The sequence below is a fragment of the Schistocerca piceifrons genome, chromosome 1, assembly GCF_021461385.2.
Source record: "Schistocerca piceifrons isolate TAMUIC-IGC-003096 chromosome 1, iqSchPice1.1, whole genome shotgun sequence".
Classification (NCBI taxonomy): domain Eukaryota; kingdom Metazoa; phylum Arthropoda; class Insecta; order Orthoptera; family Acrididae; genus Schistocerca; species Schistocerca piceifrons.
In genome coordinates, this window is record NC_060138.1 from 837,002,034 (window position 1) to 837,015,745 (window position 13,712).

The following is a 13,712-nucleotide window of genomic DNA, read 5'->3' on the forward strand; positions in this document are numbered from 1 at the left end:
CTGGGCATTGTACAGCACACAGTCACCCGTCGAGGGTGAAGAGGATTCTCGAGCGCGAAATGCGGATTCTCAGTTCCCCAAGTGCGACAATTTTGCTTAATGACGAACCCATCCAAATGAAAGTGGGCTTCGTCACTAAACCAAACCATACAGCACGTACTAATTCCCATCATGTCCCGCAGCCAACAGTGCAGTTTGAACGACCTAATGCAAACCGTTCAGACTTTATGACGATTTTATTTCATACAGTTCAATAACTGTCACCCTGTATATCAGACTGGTGAATCACCTTCAAACTTCCCCAAATTGGATAACAATGTGGCACTCAGGAAAACTTCAACGTATAGTGAATATTTTCTAGACTTTTGAGACTAACCTTGCGGTGACACTTATTCAGAGAATTTTCTGTGACGTCACGTGAAGTCCTGGTCATTAGCTCGTAAAATTGCATTATGAGTGATCCTGCTAGGCGACAGCATTGTACAGAGGGTTGTTATTAGCTGAAGAAAGGGTCGACTCGATAAGAATTCCCGTGAGTGATAAAGCTGCCAATGATTTTTCTGAACGGTAAGAGACAGCAAATGGTTAACAAATTTCGACATTTGCTCTGAACTCAGTAACCCAGGGAGTTCATGGACCGACTTGAAGAGAAGGAAGTGGGTCCGTTGGGGCCAGAAAAATGGTTCAAATGGCTCTGAGCACTATGGGACTTAACAGTTGAGGTCATCAGTCCCCTACTACTTAAACCTAACTAACCTAAGGACATCACACACATCCATGCCCGAGGCAGGACTCCAGGACTCGAACCTGCGAACGTAGCGGTGGCGCGGTTCCAGACTGAAGAGCCTAGAACCGCTCGGCCACCTCGGCCGGCTGTGGCCGGAAGGCAGAGTGTTATCGGCAGTCTTGAGTTAAGAAGACAAACTGTCATTTTAGCGCAAGAACATGTGATTTTACGGTGACAGCTTCGCTTTCATGACAGGTGATGGTTGCGCCTTTCTGAGAACATTGTACAGCAAGTTATCCCAATCAGGCGCTTTTATTCGGCAAGATCGGGGAGCTAAGAGTTAGCTGGAAGAGGTGCATGTCGAATAAAACAGACTTGGAGAATAAATCTCTCAGTCTGCAGCTGAGATTGTGCTGGTTTGAAATTAACTGACCGAGACTCTAGTCTTGAACCTAAGCTATACTGGATAATGTTCTTACCGTCTCACTTGTACTGCCCTCACAGCTTCACGCCTGCCACTACCTCTTTCTGTTTACCAAACCCCAAAGAAGCTCTCCTGGACACTAAACTGCTGGGTACTGCAGTGAGTGGTATACTTCGATTCAAATATATGATTGCTTGACATTTCATACAATGAACCGTTTTCGTAAAATACACGTGTTAAAACTATTAAAATGAAACTGAATGAAATATCCAATGGTCGGCTTAACTGTATTTTTTTTTCAGGTCACTTATAAACCCGAACAATTGGATTCATAACTTTTGAGTTGCATCTCCGGTGCAAATATCTGTACAAAACAGATTTTAAAATTATTTTAGTTATCTAAATATACCTAAAATACTGAATGAGTAGATGTATACATGGGAGAAAATATTAAGCATCAAGCTAGGAAGCGTGTGGATCACATACGCCCCACAAGAATGGGCATATATATATATATATATATATATATATATATATATATATATATATACTTAATGAATGCAACCTGTAAGTTCGTACCAAAAGAAAGTACTTACAAATGCTATGTCACAGGTTACAGGATGCCGCAGTGTAACAACTGGCGTCACTAGGCAAAGATTTCAGCACTCCTCAGTTGATAAAAAAAAAAACCATCGTCAAATGCTAGAAAGACTATCATCAATGATGAAAATTAATTATAAAACGAAAGAATAGAATTAGGAATCAGAACCGATCCTTAATTAAAAAAAGTGAAACGGTAACTCACATGTAGATGGGGACTATCGCCATGTGATGTTGATCAATTGCCAAAAACGAGGCTGACCTGTGTTAAATTCCGATTAAAATACACTATTTTCGGCCTATGTCAAGCAATGAAATGCCCCTCATAGATGTTGTTCAGGGAAGTACTGGACCCTGTAGTAACTGAAGAATAAAAGTTACTAGTTTTCATCACTAACTTCATTTCATTCTTCAGTCACTATAGGGCCCAGTAGTTCCCTGAATAACATCTATGAGGAGCATTTCGTTGCTTGAGATAGTCCGACAAGAGTGTAAATTAATCGGAATGTGTACAGTTCGCAATTTAACACAAGCCATTCTCGTTTTTGGCAATTAATCCACATCACATGGCGATGGTCCCCATCTACTTTTCGTTCGAGTTACTGTTTCACTGTTTTAAATGAAGGAGCATTTCTGAGTCCTAATCCTTCATCACTGACGATGGTATTTTTATCATTTGACGATGGTTTCTTATCAACTGAGGAGTGCTGAAATCGTTACCTAGCCACGCCAATTGTTACACTGCGGCATTCTGTAACCTATGGCATAGCATTTGTAAGTACTTTTTTCGGTATGAACCTACAGTTTGCATTTATTAAGTAGGCTATATATATATGGCCGTTCTTGTGGGGTATATGTGATCCACTTGTTTCCTAGCTTGATGCTTAATATTTTCCTCCATGTTTACGTCTAGTCAGTCAGTATTTTAGGATATCTCAGATAACTACACTAATTTTAAAAATTATTTTGTACGGATATTTGCACCAGAAGATGTGACTCAAAAGTTGCGGAACCGCTTGTGTGAATTTATAAATCGCTTGAACAAGTACAGCTACAGTGGACCATTGGACATTCTATTCAGTTTCATTTTAATAGTTTTAACACAGGTATTTTAAAATAACTGTTCACTGCATGAAATGTCAAGCAATCATGTACTACTATTTTAGCTGTGGTTGCCCTAGTTTTAAAATTATCTATTCAAATAACTTCGTAATAGGCGCTATAGCTAGTCGTCTAGTATGGGTAGCCGCCAGCCAGTCAACGTTCTTTCATAGGTACCACGTGCTTGTTGCACAGCCTATTTTGTATGCACAAGCAGAGGCTTGCCTAGTGTGGCTGGCTGCACTCTAGCTTGACTGTCCCATGCCACTGCAATCTTCCAGTCACAAAGTTATTTTATTCAATCTACAATCTAGCAAGCTATATAGGACATCTTTAGGTTCTGTGAAGTGTCTGAGAGATATTGGTAGAAGTGGTGGGTGGGTCATGAGTTTGAAAAGTAGGAGGAGGAGGCAGCTAGCTAGTAGTCCATGGATCAACCAATAAGAGCATCCCCTGTAAAAGTAAAGGTTCTGGGCTCGAGTCCCGCTTCTTAATCTACCAGAAAGTTTTAAGAGTAAACCGTATTGCTGAATGTAAATTGAAGCGTTTCTTTTTTATCTTTGAAGTGTCATTCAGACTCTTTTCTTTGTTGAGATTGGTGAAGAAGATACAAGAAGAAAACTGAGGTCTAATAGGAGACGTTTCCAGTGAAAAGGTCTCATCTTGGAATTTCTCTGAGTGCAGTTTGGTTGGCGACCAGTAGAGCCGAAGCTGTGGTCTTCCAAACTTATATCGTGAAATGAAACAAGGCTGACGACCGTTTATTTCAATAGACCTCTAGTCGGCTTCTAGTGTACGTACCGTTAGTCATCACAGCTTACGAGCTTCTACTAATACAGTAAAGTAACAACTGTTCATTTTGATACAAACAATAAAGAGTGCGCAAACACATTTACAGAGTGTTCTAGATTTAAGTTGCTTAGCTTACAGTAAATGTTATTACAATTAGATCTGCTATCAGGCTGAAATTATTACATAGATGGGCATAAATATCAATGTATGTGTAGTTCGTTTCGTATCTATCGTTAAATTCGTCATCCATCTATCCTTCTGGATTTTTATGTCTTCCTTTTGTGTGGACCTTGTTATAAAATCAATTACAGTCCATACCGGATCTCCAAGAGGTGAGTCAGTCCAGAAACGGTAGACGGTGACCAGTGTTCAAGAATTCGTTTAAAACGTTAGCTGTGCATCTCGTTTAATATTTGTTATGAGAGACAATGTGATTTAGATCACTGTTTCGTCATCACATTGGCAATGAGGTGTCCAATACGCCAACTTTGTGCAAATGGACTCGAGAAGATCTGTTAGTATTCGAAAAATTGACCGTATTATCTGCCTCAGTTTTTTCGAGTTTGTAAACAATATGTTTCTTGGTGTAAACTGCTGTAAACCTGCATAGAGCTTAACCTCTATATGTTTCTTTTGTTTCATACAGTTTTTCCTGAGACAAATTTATTTAACGATTTTTCTTTGCTAGTGATGTTGAACTACCAGGACCACAACGTACTAACTTGTCCTTTTGCTCCAGTTTCGTACCAGATTGCCTTCAAGCACTCTGTAAACTTGTTAGGCTATTATTAGTGCTTTGCGTAGTTTCAAGAATATTTTTATTTTGCAGCCTCCACAAGTATGAATGTTTTGCTCAGAGCAAACATTGGGACTTCCCTCATAAATTTTTAGGCTGTCTGCCCACTTTTCTCTTAGGTGCGATGTGTGTGAGAACCACTACAGAGTCTGTTCTATAAGTAATGCGACTAATTTTTTCTGACGCAACGGTGCACCACAGCATGTTGTAACCGGCTGGGCTAAGTGGAAGGGGGTGTTAGCTTCAAAACGCTCTTTGTCTCATTCGGCTGCGAGCTGCCGGGTAATCAGGACGTGCGTTTCCGTCAACCCCGTTTTGAGTTTATGTAACACGGCACAATGGATCATTCTGTAGAGCAACGGTGCGCTATCAAATTTTGCGTTAAACTTGGGAAGTCCGCAACCGAAACGTTTCCATTACTTCAGCATGCCTTTGGGAATGAGTGCTTGTCCGAATCACAAGTTTTCCGATGGCACAAGCCGTTCATGGAGGGCCAAGAGGAGATCACCGGCGAACCTCGCAGTGGATGACCATCAACCGCACTAGTCGGCGAAAATATGATGCGTGTGCGCGATTGTTTGAACTCTGACAGATTGCTGAGCCTTCAGTTGATAGCACAAACTCTAAACATGTCAGAAACAACGGTTTCCGGCATTGTGACCGAAGATTTGAACGTGAGAAAGGTGTGTGCTAAACTCTTCCCATGTGCGTGCTTCAATGCCGGGAAATGATGGGATTTGTGTGAAAATGATCCTCATTTTTTAAACTCAGTTATCACTGGTGATGAGTTGTAGATTTTTCGTATGACCTTGAGACAAAAAGGCAGAGTTCAGAGTGGCACACCCCATCGTTGCCACATCCCAAGAAGGCATGCATGAGCAAGTCCAGGATCAAAACCATGTTAATTGTCTTCTTTGACGTCAGAGGCATTGTCCACCACGAATTCATACCTACTGGGACTACAGTGAACTCAGCTTTCTACTTGGAAGTGCTCAAAAGACTGTAAAGGAGGGTCTCCCACTGTCAAAGCGACATCAAGGACACGTGAACAGCTCACTATGACAACATGCTGAGTCACAGTGCTTTCATTGTCAACGACTTCCTGGCCAGGGCCAAGACCACATTGGTTCCCCAGCCTCCCTACGGTCCTGACCTGGCTTCTGCTGACTTTTTTTGTTTCCTCAGTTAAAAGGAGTCATAAAAGGAAAACATTGGGACACAATTGAAAGCATCCAGGCGCATGTTACATGAGCTCAAAAGGACATTCCAGAAAAGGCATTCCAGGATGCCTTCCTGGCATGGAAACAACGCCTCCACAAGTGTATCAATGGAAGAGGATGCCACTTTGAAAATTTTTGATTATTTGTATGAATATATTCAATAAATGATATTTTATGAATTTGGTCACATTACTTATGGAACACACCTTGTATATCTATTATATTATTGGGATCTTTTGGCTGGAGTGGTGATTGTCATAAAGAAACATTGGACGGATCACACTTGGATGTATTTTAATATTCAGATGTTTGCTGCGTTTTTAACCTTTGTAGATGTATCTTCTCACAGATCTGGAGTTCTCAGTTTGAGAGTGGATTTCGCACTGTTCCACCAATGGACGATTGGTATCTGCCACGCTGGATAGCAAAAAGATCGTTAACATCGTTCCATAGATGTGTAATAGCATTCATTTTGTCGTAGTGTAATGTCTCTTGCAACGGTCTCTCCGCGATATTTTCAGAAATTTTATAAATTATATAACTCAGTACATATCTCGAAATATCTCTTCTTATCTTACCGATTATCAGTGCAAAGTAGTTTCAAGCCCAATTATTCCTTGGAGCGTCCATTTACTCCATGGAATAGCTTCTCTGCTGTCTATGTTTTCTCTTATAAAAAGAATGAAGAAATGCTTGCTGATTAGTCGTGAAAGAAGGAGGAGGTGTATGTATGTATGGTTGAGCTAGTCGCCATCTTGATGAGATTCTGTATGAGAAGGAATTTAATACATGAACTAAAGTAAGTGTGTTCGCGTATTATTTAACTTATTATTATTGACAGTGTCTGCTTACTACGCTGTGTTGCACGGGATCAGTGGGGAACATCTGATTTACACTGGACGAACCTGCCGTTTTGTATGCTCAAGATATCCAGTTATTTCAAATAAATAGGCTAACACGGTCTTACCAGCAGATCTCCGATCTTCCCCGTGTGATCACCGAAAGTTATTAATTATTACAAATGTTTTCAGGAGATCGACTGACAATTTTCGTCGCACCGAGACTTAAAAATGGCTTCACTGCCTTATGGAATTTAAGTTCAGCTCAATTTAATCAGGATAGAACAGTATTGAACTGTGTGAATGTGATAAGCCTGTTTTGTGAATGAAAATTCCCTTAACATACGCATGTTTTTACTATCCTGATCAGTGAAGCTAAATCAGGCCGGTGTGAGAGAGGTTTTTAAATTTTAGATCCCACAAAAAAAATATTAAAGTAGGAAAAAAGGCATTTCTGGAGGAAGAAAGCAAATGCGAAAACTTTTGCACTTAGTTGGTCCAGGGGTGTTTGGTAATTTTTGGAGGCGATATGATAAAATGGTTCAAATGGCTCTGAGCACTATGGGACTTCACTTCTGGGGTCATCAGTCCCCTAGAACTTAGAACTACTTAAACCTAACTAACCTAAGGACATCACACACATCCATGCCCGAGGCAGGATTCGAACCTGCGACTGTAGCGGTCGCATTGCTTTCCAATTTCAGTACATTTCTAGGACTCTTTGGTGCAAGATTTTAACATCAATACTAACAAGCGAAATATCATTCTAGACTGTAGCGCCTAGTACCGCTCGGCCACCCCGGCCGCGATATGATAGTCCAAGCAATCGTCATGCATACATGAACGTATCAGAGTGTTGTAAACGTTGGCGGCGAGCTCTCCATCACGCTCTTGCCAATGATCTCACGCTGTTCAAGGCTTTTACTCATGAACTCACTACATTCTTTTTTTGACAACCACAACTCAGTCGTAAACGAATTATAAGTCCGAGAAAGCTAGTATATTATTTAGTGTTATTTTGTTACTGGAAAACTTTACGCTGTTGAGCTGGCGAGTACCAACAAAAACTATTTCACTCCTACAGAACTGCACCAACGGGCTTGCCGCAGTGGCAGTCCTGTTCTGGTCAGATCACCGAATTTAAGCACTGTTTGGCTTGGCTGGCACTTGGATGGGTCATCGTCCAGGTCTGTCGAGTGCTGTTGGTAATGTGGTTACACTCAGCCCTTGTGAGCCCAATTGAGGAGCTACTTGACTGAGAAGTAGCGACGCTGGTCACAAAAACTGACCATGGTCGGGAGAGCGGTGTGCTGACCACGTGGTCCTCCGTATTCGCATCCGGTGAGGATGACACGGCGTCCGGTCGGTACCGTCGCGCCTTCAAAGCCTGTTCGGATGGTGCTTTTCTTCTTCTATAGAGTGCAGACAGCTGATCTGGGTCTGCCGACTGACGATTCCTTCGCCATCAGAAGTGCAATGACGTCGAGTATAGAGACTGCATGCATAAAGAAGTATGTGTGCTTCTACGACCATACACAGACAATGAGAGGAGAAGAGAATAGTTACATTCTTATCAAAGCGGGTAACACTATTATTAATATACAGGGTGAGCCACGCAAGATGTAACATCCATTTTATTTTCTGAACGAGATTTTCCACAGTTAATGGTATGCTAAAGGGCATATAATGTTTTGTGTAGAAAATCCTCTGAATAGCCCGCCCGGCTAGCCGCGCGTTCTAACCCGATGCTTCCCAAGCGGCAAGGCGTGCCGGTCCCCGGCATGAATTCGCCCAGCGCATTAGTGTCGAGGTCCTGTGTGCCATCCAGCCTGTGGATGGTTTTTAAGGCGGTCTTCCATCTACCTCGGCGAATGCGGGCTGGTTCCCCTTATTCCGCCTCACTTACTCTACGTCGGCGATTGCTGCACAAACACTGTCTCCATGTACGCGTACACCGTAATTATTCTACCACGTAAACATTTGGAGCTACACTCGTCTGGTATGAGACGTTCCCAGTGGGGTTCACTGTGGGCCAAACCGCACAGTAACCCTGGGTTCGGAGTGGGGCGGCGATGGGGTGGGTGGACTGTTGTGGCCTGTTGTGGGGTTGTGAACCACTGAGGGCTACTGCGGGACAAAGCCTCTCCGTCGTTTCTACGTCCCCGGTTTAATACACAATGCACACACAATCCTCTGAATTCTGGTGTTAGCTGAGATACTGAAACAAGTATGTTTTTTAATGGAACTGAATACGTGTCACAACTGCGTTCAGCAGTTCTTGGAAAGACAATGATATTGCGCTTGTTAGTATTGATGTTAAAAGCTTGCACCAAAGAGTCCTAGAAACGTACTGAAATTGGAAAGCAATGCAGCTAGAGTCGGCTACTGTGGGACGGAGAGCTCTTATAACAGGCTCCGTAGTTATTTGCACCAAGGCAGCTTCCCCCCCCCCCTCCCCGTTCCCCCTCCACACCTTTTAAGATAAACCTCATTTCCTATACGACATAGATACAGGGGCAGCTACAATTTTTATGTAAGGAACTATGGCATATGTGACTTAGGAAAAGTATTTCATATGTGTGAACGTTTCCAGGTTTTTGTGGAAACAACAACAGCATCGTCAGGCAGTTTTCCATTACCATTCCGACAGCATTTGACATTCGCCCTATAAGGATCTATATAGCATCGACAGCAGTTGAGAGATATATACCACATAAAGTAATAAGTGATGGTACTGATCCCACATGGTACACAAAACGGGTCAGATCGTTGCTGCAGAAGCAACGAAAAAAGCATGCCAAATTTAAAAGAATGCAAAATCCCCAAGATTGGCAAAGTTACACACAAGTTCGAAATATGGCGCGTACATCAATGCGAGATGCTTTTAATAATTTCCGCAACGAAATTCTGTCTCGAAATCTGGCAGAAAACCCAAAGAGATTCTGGCATACATAAAGCACACCAGTGGCAAGACGCAATCAATACCTTCACTGCGCGATAACAACGGTGAAGTCACTGATGACAGTGCCACTAAAGCAGAGTTATCAAACACGGTTTTCCGAAACTCCTTCACCGAAGAAGACGAAGTAAATATTCCTGAATTCCAATCAAGAACAACTGCCAAGATGAGAAACATAGAAGTATATATCTTCGGAGTAACGAAGCAGCTTAAATCACTTAATAAAGGCAAAGCCTCCGGTCCAGATTGTATACCAGTAACGTTCCTCTCAGAGTATGCTGATACAATAGCTCCATATTTAGCAATTATATACAACCACTCGCTCACAGAAAGATCCGTACCTAAAGACTGGAAAATTGCTCAAGTCACACCAATACCCAAAAAGGGAAGTAGGAGTAATCCGCTAAATTACAGGCGTATATCACTAACGTCGATTTGCAGTAGGGTTTTGTAAATATACTGTATTCGAACATAATGAAGTACCCCGAAGAAAACGATTTATTGACACATCGTCAGCACAGTTTCAGAAAATATCGTCCTTGTGAAACACAACTAGCACTTTATACTCATGAAGTAATAAGTGCTATCGACAGGGGATGTCAAATTGATTCCATATTTTTAGATTTCCAGAAGGCTTTCGACACCGTTCCTCACAAGCGTATTTTAATCAAACTGCGTGCCTACGGAGTTCACCTCAGCTGTGCGACTGGATTCGTGATTTCCTGTCAGAAAGGTCACAGTTCGTAGTAATAGACGGAAAGTATGGAGCAAAACAGAAGTAATATCCGGCGTTCCCCAAGGAAGTGTTGTAGGTCCTCTATTGTTCCTGATCTATATTAACGACATAGGAGACAATATGAGTAGCCGTCTTAGATTGTTTGCAGATGATGCTGTCATTTACCGCTTTGTAAAGTCATCAGAGGATCAAAACGCAAAATGATTTAGATAAGATATCTGCATGGTGCGAAAAGTGGCAATTGACCCTGAATAAGGAAAAGTGTGAAGTTATTCACATGAGTACCAAAAGAAAACATCTAAATTTCGATTACGCGATAAGTCACACAAACCTGAAGGCTGTAAATTCAACTAAATACTTAGGGATTACAATTACAAATAACCTAAATAGGAACTATCACATAGATAATATTGTGGTTAGAGCAAACCAAAGACTGCGATTTATTCGTAGAACACTTAGAAGGAGCAACAGGTCTACTAAAGAGACTGCTTACACCACGCTTGTCCGCCCTATTCTGGAGTATTGCTGTGCGGTGTGGTATCCGCATCAGGTGGCACTGACAGATGACATCGAAAAAGTACAAAGAAGGGCAGCTCGTTTTATATTATCGCGAAATACGGGAGATAGTGTCACAGATGTGATACGTGAATTGGAGTGTCAATCACTAAAACAAAGGCGTTTTTAGTTGCGACGGAATCTTCTCAGAAAATTTCAATCACCAGTTTTCTCCTCCGATTGCGAAAACATTCTGTTGGCACCCACCTACATAGGGAGAAATGATCATCACGATAAAATAAGAGAAATCAGGGCTCGCACAGAAAAATTTAAGTGGTCGTTTTTCCCGCATGCCGTTCGAAAGTGGAACGGTAGAGAGACAGCTTGAAGGTGGTTCATTGAACCCTCTGCCAGGCACTTTATTGTGAATAGCAGAGTAATCACGTAGATGTAGAAAAGTAGCAAGTCTAACGTCTACTCATTGGTGTAGAAGCCTGAATGCAAGCAGAAATGACCTACAGGTACATACGTATTCTTTTAAAATAATTTATACGCAGTAATAAGCATTATCATGGAATATAAATTCGAAGAGTCGTTACTTAGAGCAGGGAATGAGCCTTGCTTCGGGAAAAGGGATACTAGTTGCAAGAATCTGAAGCAGAAATGACTTACCGACAGACAACGCAGTTTCTGCTAATTCTGCAGTGCAGATAAGAAAACAGTCGAAACGCTTCATACAACGACGCAGCGTGGCATGAGCGTGTTTACAACACAATAGCTTAGCGTGTTTACGACACAACAGCCGATAATGGCCGACCTGCGTTTCAGTTTTAGAAAATTTTTCAGATTCTTTTGCGAAGAGTTTCAACCTCAGAATTAACAATCATTATATCACTGCACTCGTCTTTTCAGGTGCTTTCGGATGCTGTTAAGAAAGTATATCATTCTACTTCAGTATCTCGATCGATACAAGAGTTAAAATTCTTTACTACGCACCAAAGTACTTGCTTCTTAGCGTACTATCATCTACCAAAAATCTCGTTTTGATACCTGAAACCGATCATGAAATAAAAGGGGTTTACGTCTTACGTGACTCACCCTGTGTAAGTGCGATTCCTCGATTTCTGTGAATCGTTTGCGTTAAAATGGCATACTAAGCATTTACGCTGAGTGGAAGGACTACTTTAGTCAACAACTGCAACAAGACTTCTGTATAAATGGTACCCCGATACGAAGTTTTTATTCTGCTCCTGCAGCTGTGCGTAGCAGCAAATTTGACCTTTGGCATAGTTGATACCTTACCCCTTTAGGTATGTGGAAATCTTCGATCACAGCATCAGACTGAAGACATCTGCCATTTCCGATTATAACTGGATACATTCTGAAAAAAGAAAAAAAGAATATATACCTCTGTAAGTGACATAACGTATTCTTTTAAAATATACTTAGTAATCAGCATTATCGTGGAATATAAATTCGAGGAGTTTCGGATGACAGTCGTTACTTAGAACAGGGAATGAGCCCGTTTCGGGAAAAGTGATACCAGTTGCAAGAATCTGAAGAAATTTAAGCCACTGATAGAAGCTAAAGCGATCTAAACAGAAGATCATCAGAATGTTTCTTGGATTCGGACGATCAAATAAGTTTCGAGAGCGTAAGATAACATTGTTGGCTACGGTAATAGAATAACACAAAGAAAACTGAGAAGACAGGAGACGATAGCGCTAGGCTTTCAGTGACGGTTAGAAACGAAGACATAGACGAAAGTTTCGATTTTACAGAGGTAGAAAAATTTGGAAATTTGTGGTAAGGTCTTTTGGGACCAAACTGCTGAGGTCATCGGTCCCTAAGCCTACACACTACTTAATCTAACTTAAACTAACTTACGCTATAGACAACACACACACACCCAAAAAAAAAAAAACTTCAGACGTGATATGCACAAACTTATACTAACAAGGGAACCTCCCCATCGCACTCCCCTCAGATTTAATTCTAAGTTGGCACAGTGGATAGACCTTGAAAAACTAAACACAGAGAAAACAGGAAGAAGTTGTGTGGAAGTACGAAAAAATAAGCAAAATATACAAACTGAGTAGTCCATGCGCAATACAAGCAACATCTAGGAGAAGGTCACCTCAGCAGCGCTGTGGTCGTGTGGTTAGCGTGAGCACATGCGGAACGAGAGGTACTTGGTTCAAGTCTTCCCTCGAGTGGAAATTTTAATTTTTTGTTTTCAGTTTATGTCACAAACTCTTCTGTTTTCATCACTTTTTTGGGAGTGATTATCACATCCACAAGAAAACCTAAATCGGGAAAGGTAGAAGAATCTTTTTATCCATTCGCCAAGTGTACAAGTTAGGTGGGTCGACAACATATTCCTGTCATGTGACGCACATGCCGTCACCAGTGTCGTATGGAATATATCAGACGTGTTTTCCTGTGGAGGAATCGGTTGACCTGTGATCTTGCGATCAAATGTATTCGGTTCCCATTGAAGAGGCACGTCCTTTCGTCGACTAATCGCACGTTTTTGCGGTGGGGTCGCAAAACACAGACACTAAACTTATTACAGTGAACAGAGACGTCAATGAACGAACGGACAGATCAAAACTTTACGAAAATAAACTTATCACTCGAGGGAAGACTTGAACCAAAGACCTCTCGTTCTGCAGCTGCTCACGCTAACCACGAGAGCACGACGCACCTATGCTTACTTTATCCTTGATGTTGCCTATCTTGCGCATGGACTACTCAGTTTGTATATTTTGCTTATTTTTTCGTACTTCCACACAACTTCTTCCTGTTTTCTCGATTGATCTGTGTTCAGTTTTTCAAGGCCTGTCCCACTGTGCCAACTTATAACTAAATCTGAGGAGGGTGCGATGGGGAGGTTCCCTTGTAAGAGTCCATTGCGCTAATTAGTATAAGAAAAAAGGATGGCTACAGTCGAGAGTCCTGTCAACATACTTTTCGTTCCAGGTCGATAAAGTAGAATAAAATGTTAAGAATTCCATGGATAA

General features: G+C 41.6%; 1 protein-coding gene across 1 annotated transcript in view; it reads right to left on the minus strand.

Annotated features, from left to right (window-relative positions):
- LOC124775508 (probable cytochrome P450 49a1) overlaps positions 1-13,712 on the minus strand; it is a 148,323-nt gene that overhangs the window by 11,492 nt on the left and 123,119 nt on the right. Inside the window, exon 9 of the mRNA XM_047250344.1 lies at positions 11,992-12,070. Coding sequence (XP_047106300.1) covers positions 11,992-12,070 — 79 coding nt within the window. The remainder of the gene's footprint in view (positions 1-11,991; positions 12,071-13,712) is intronic.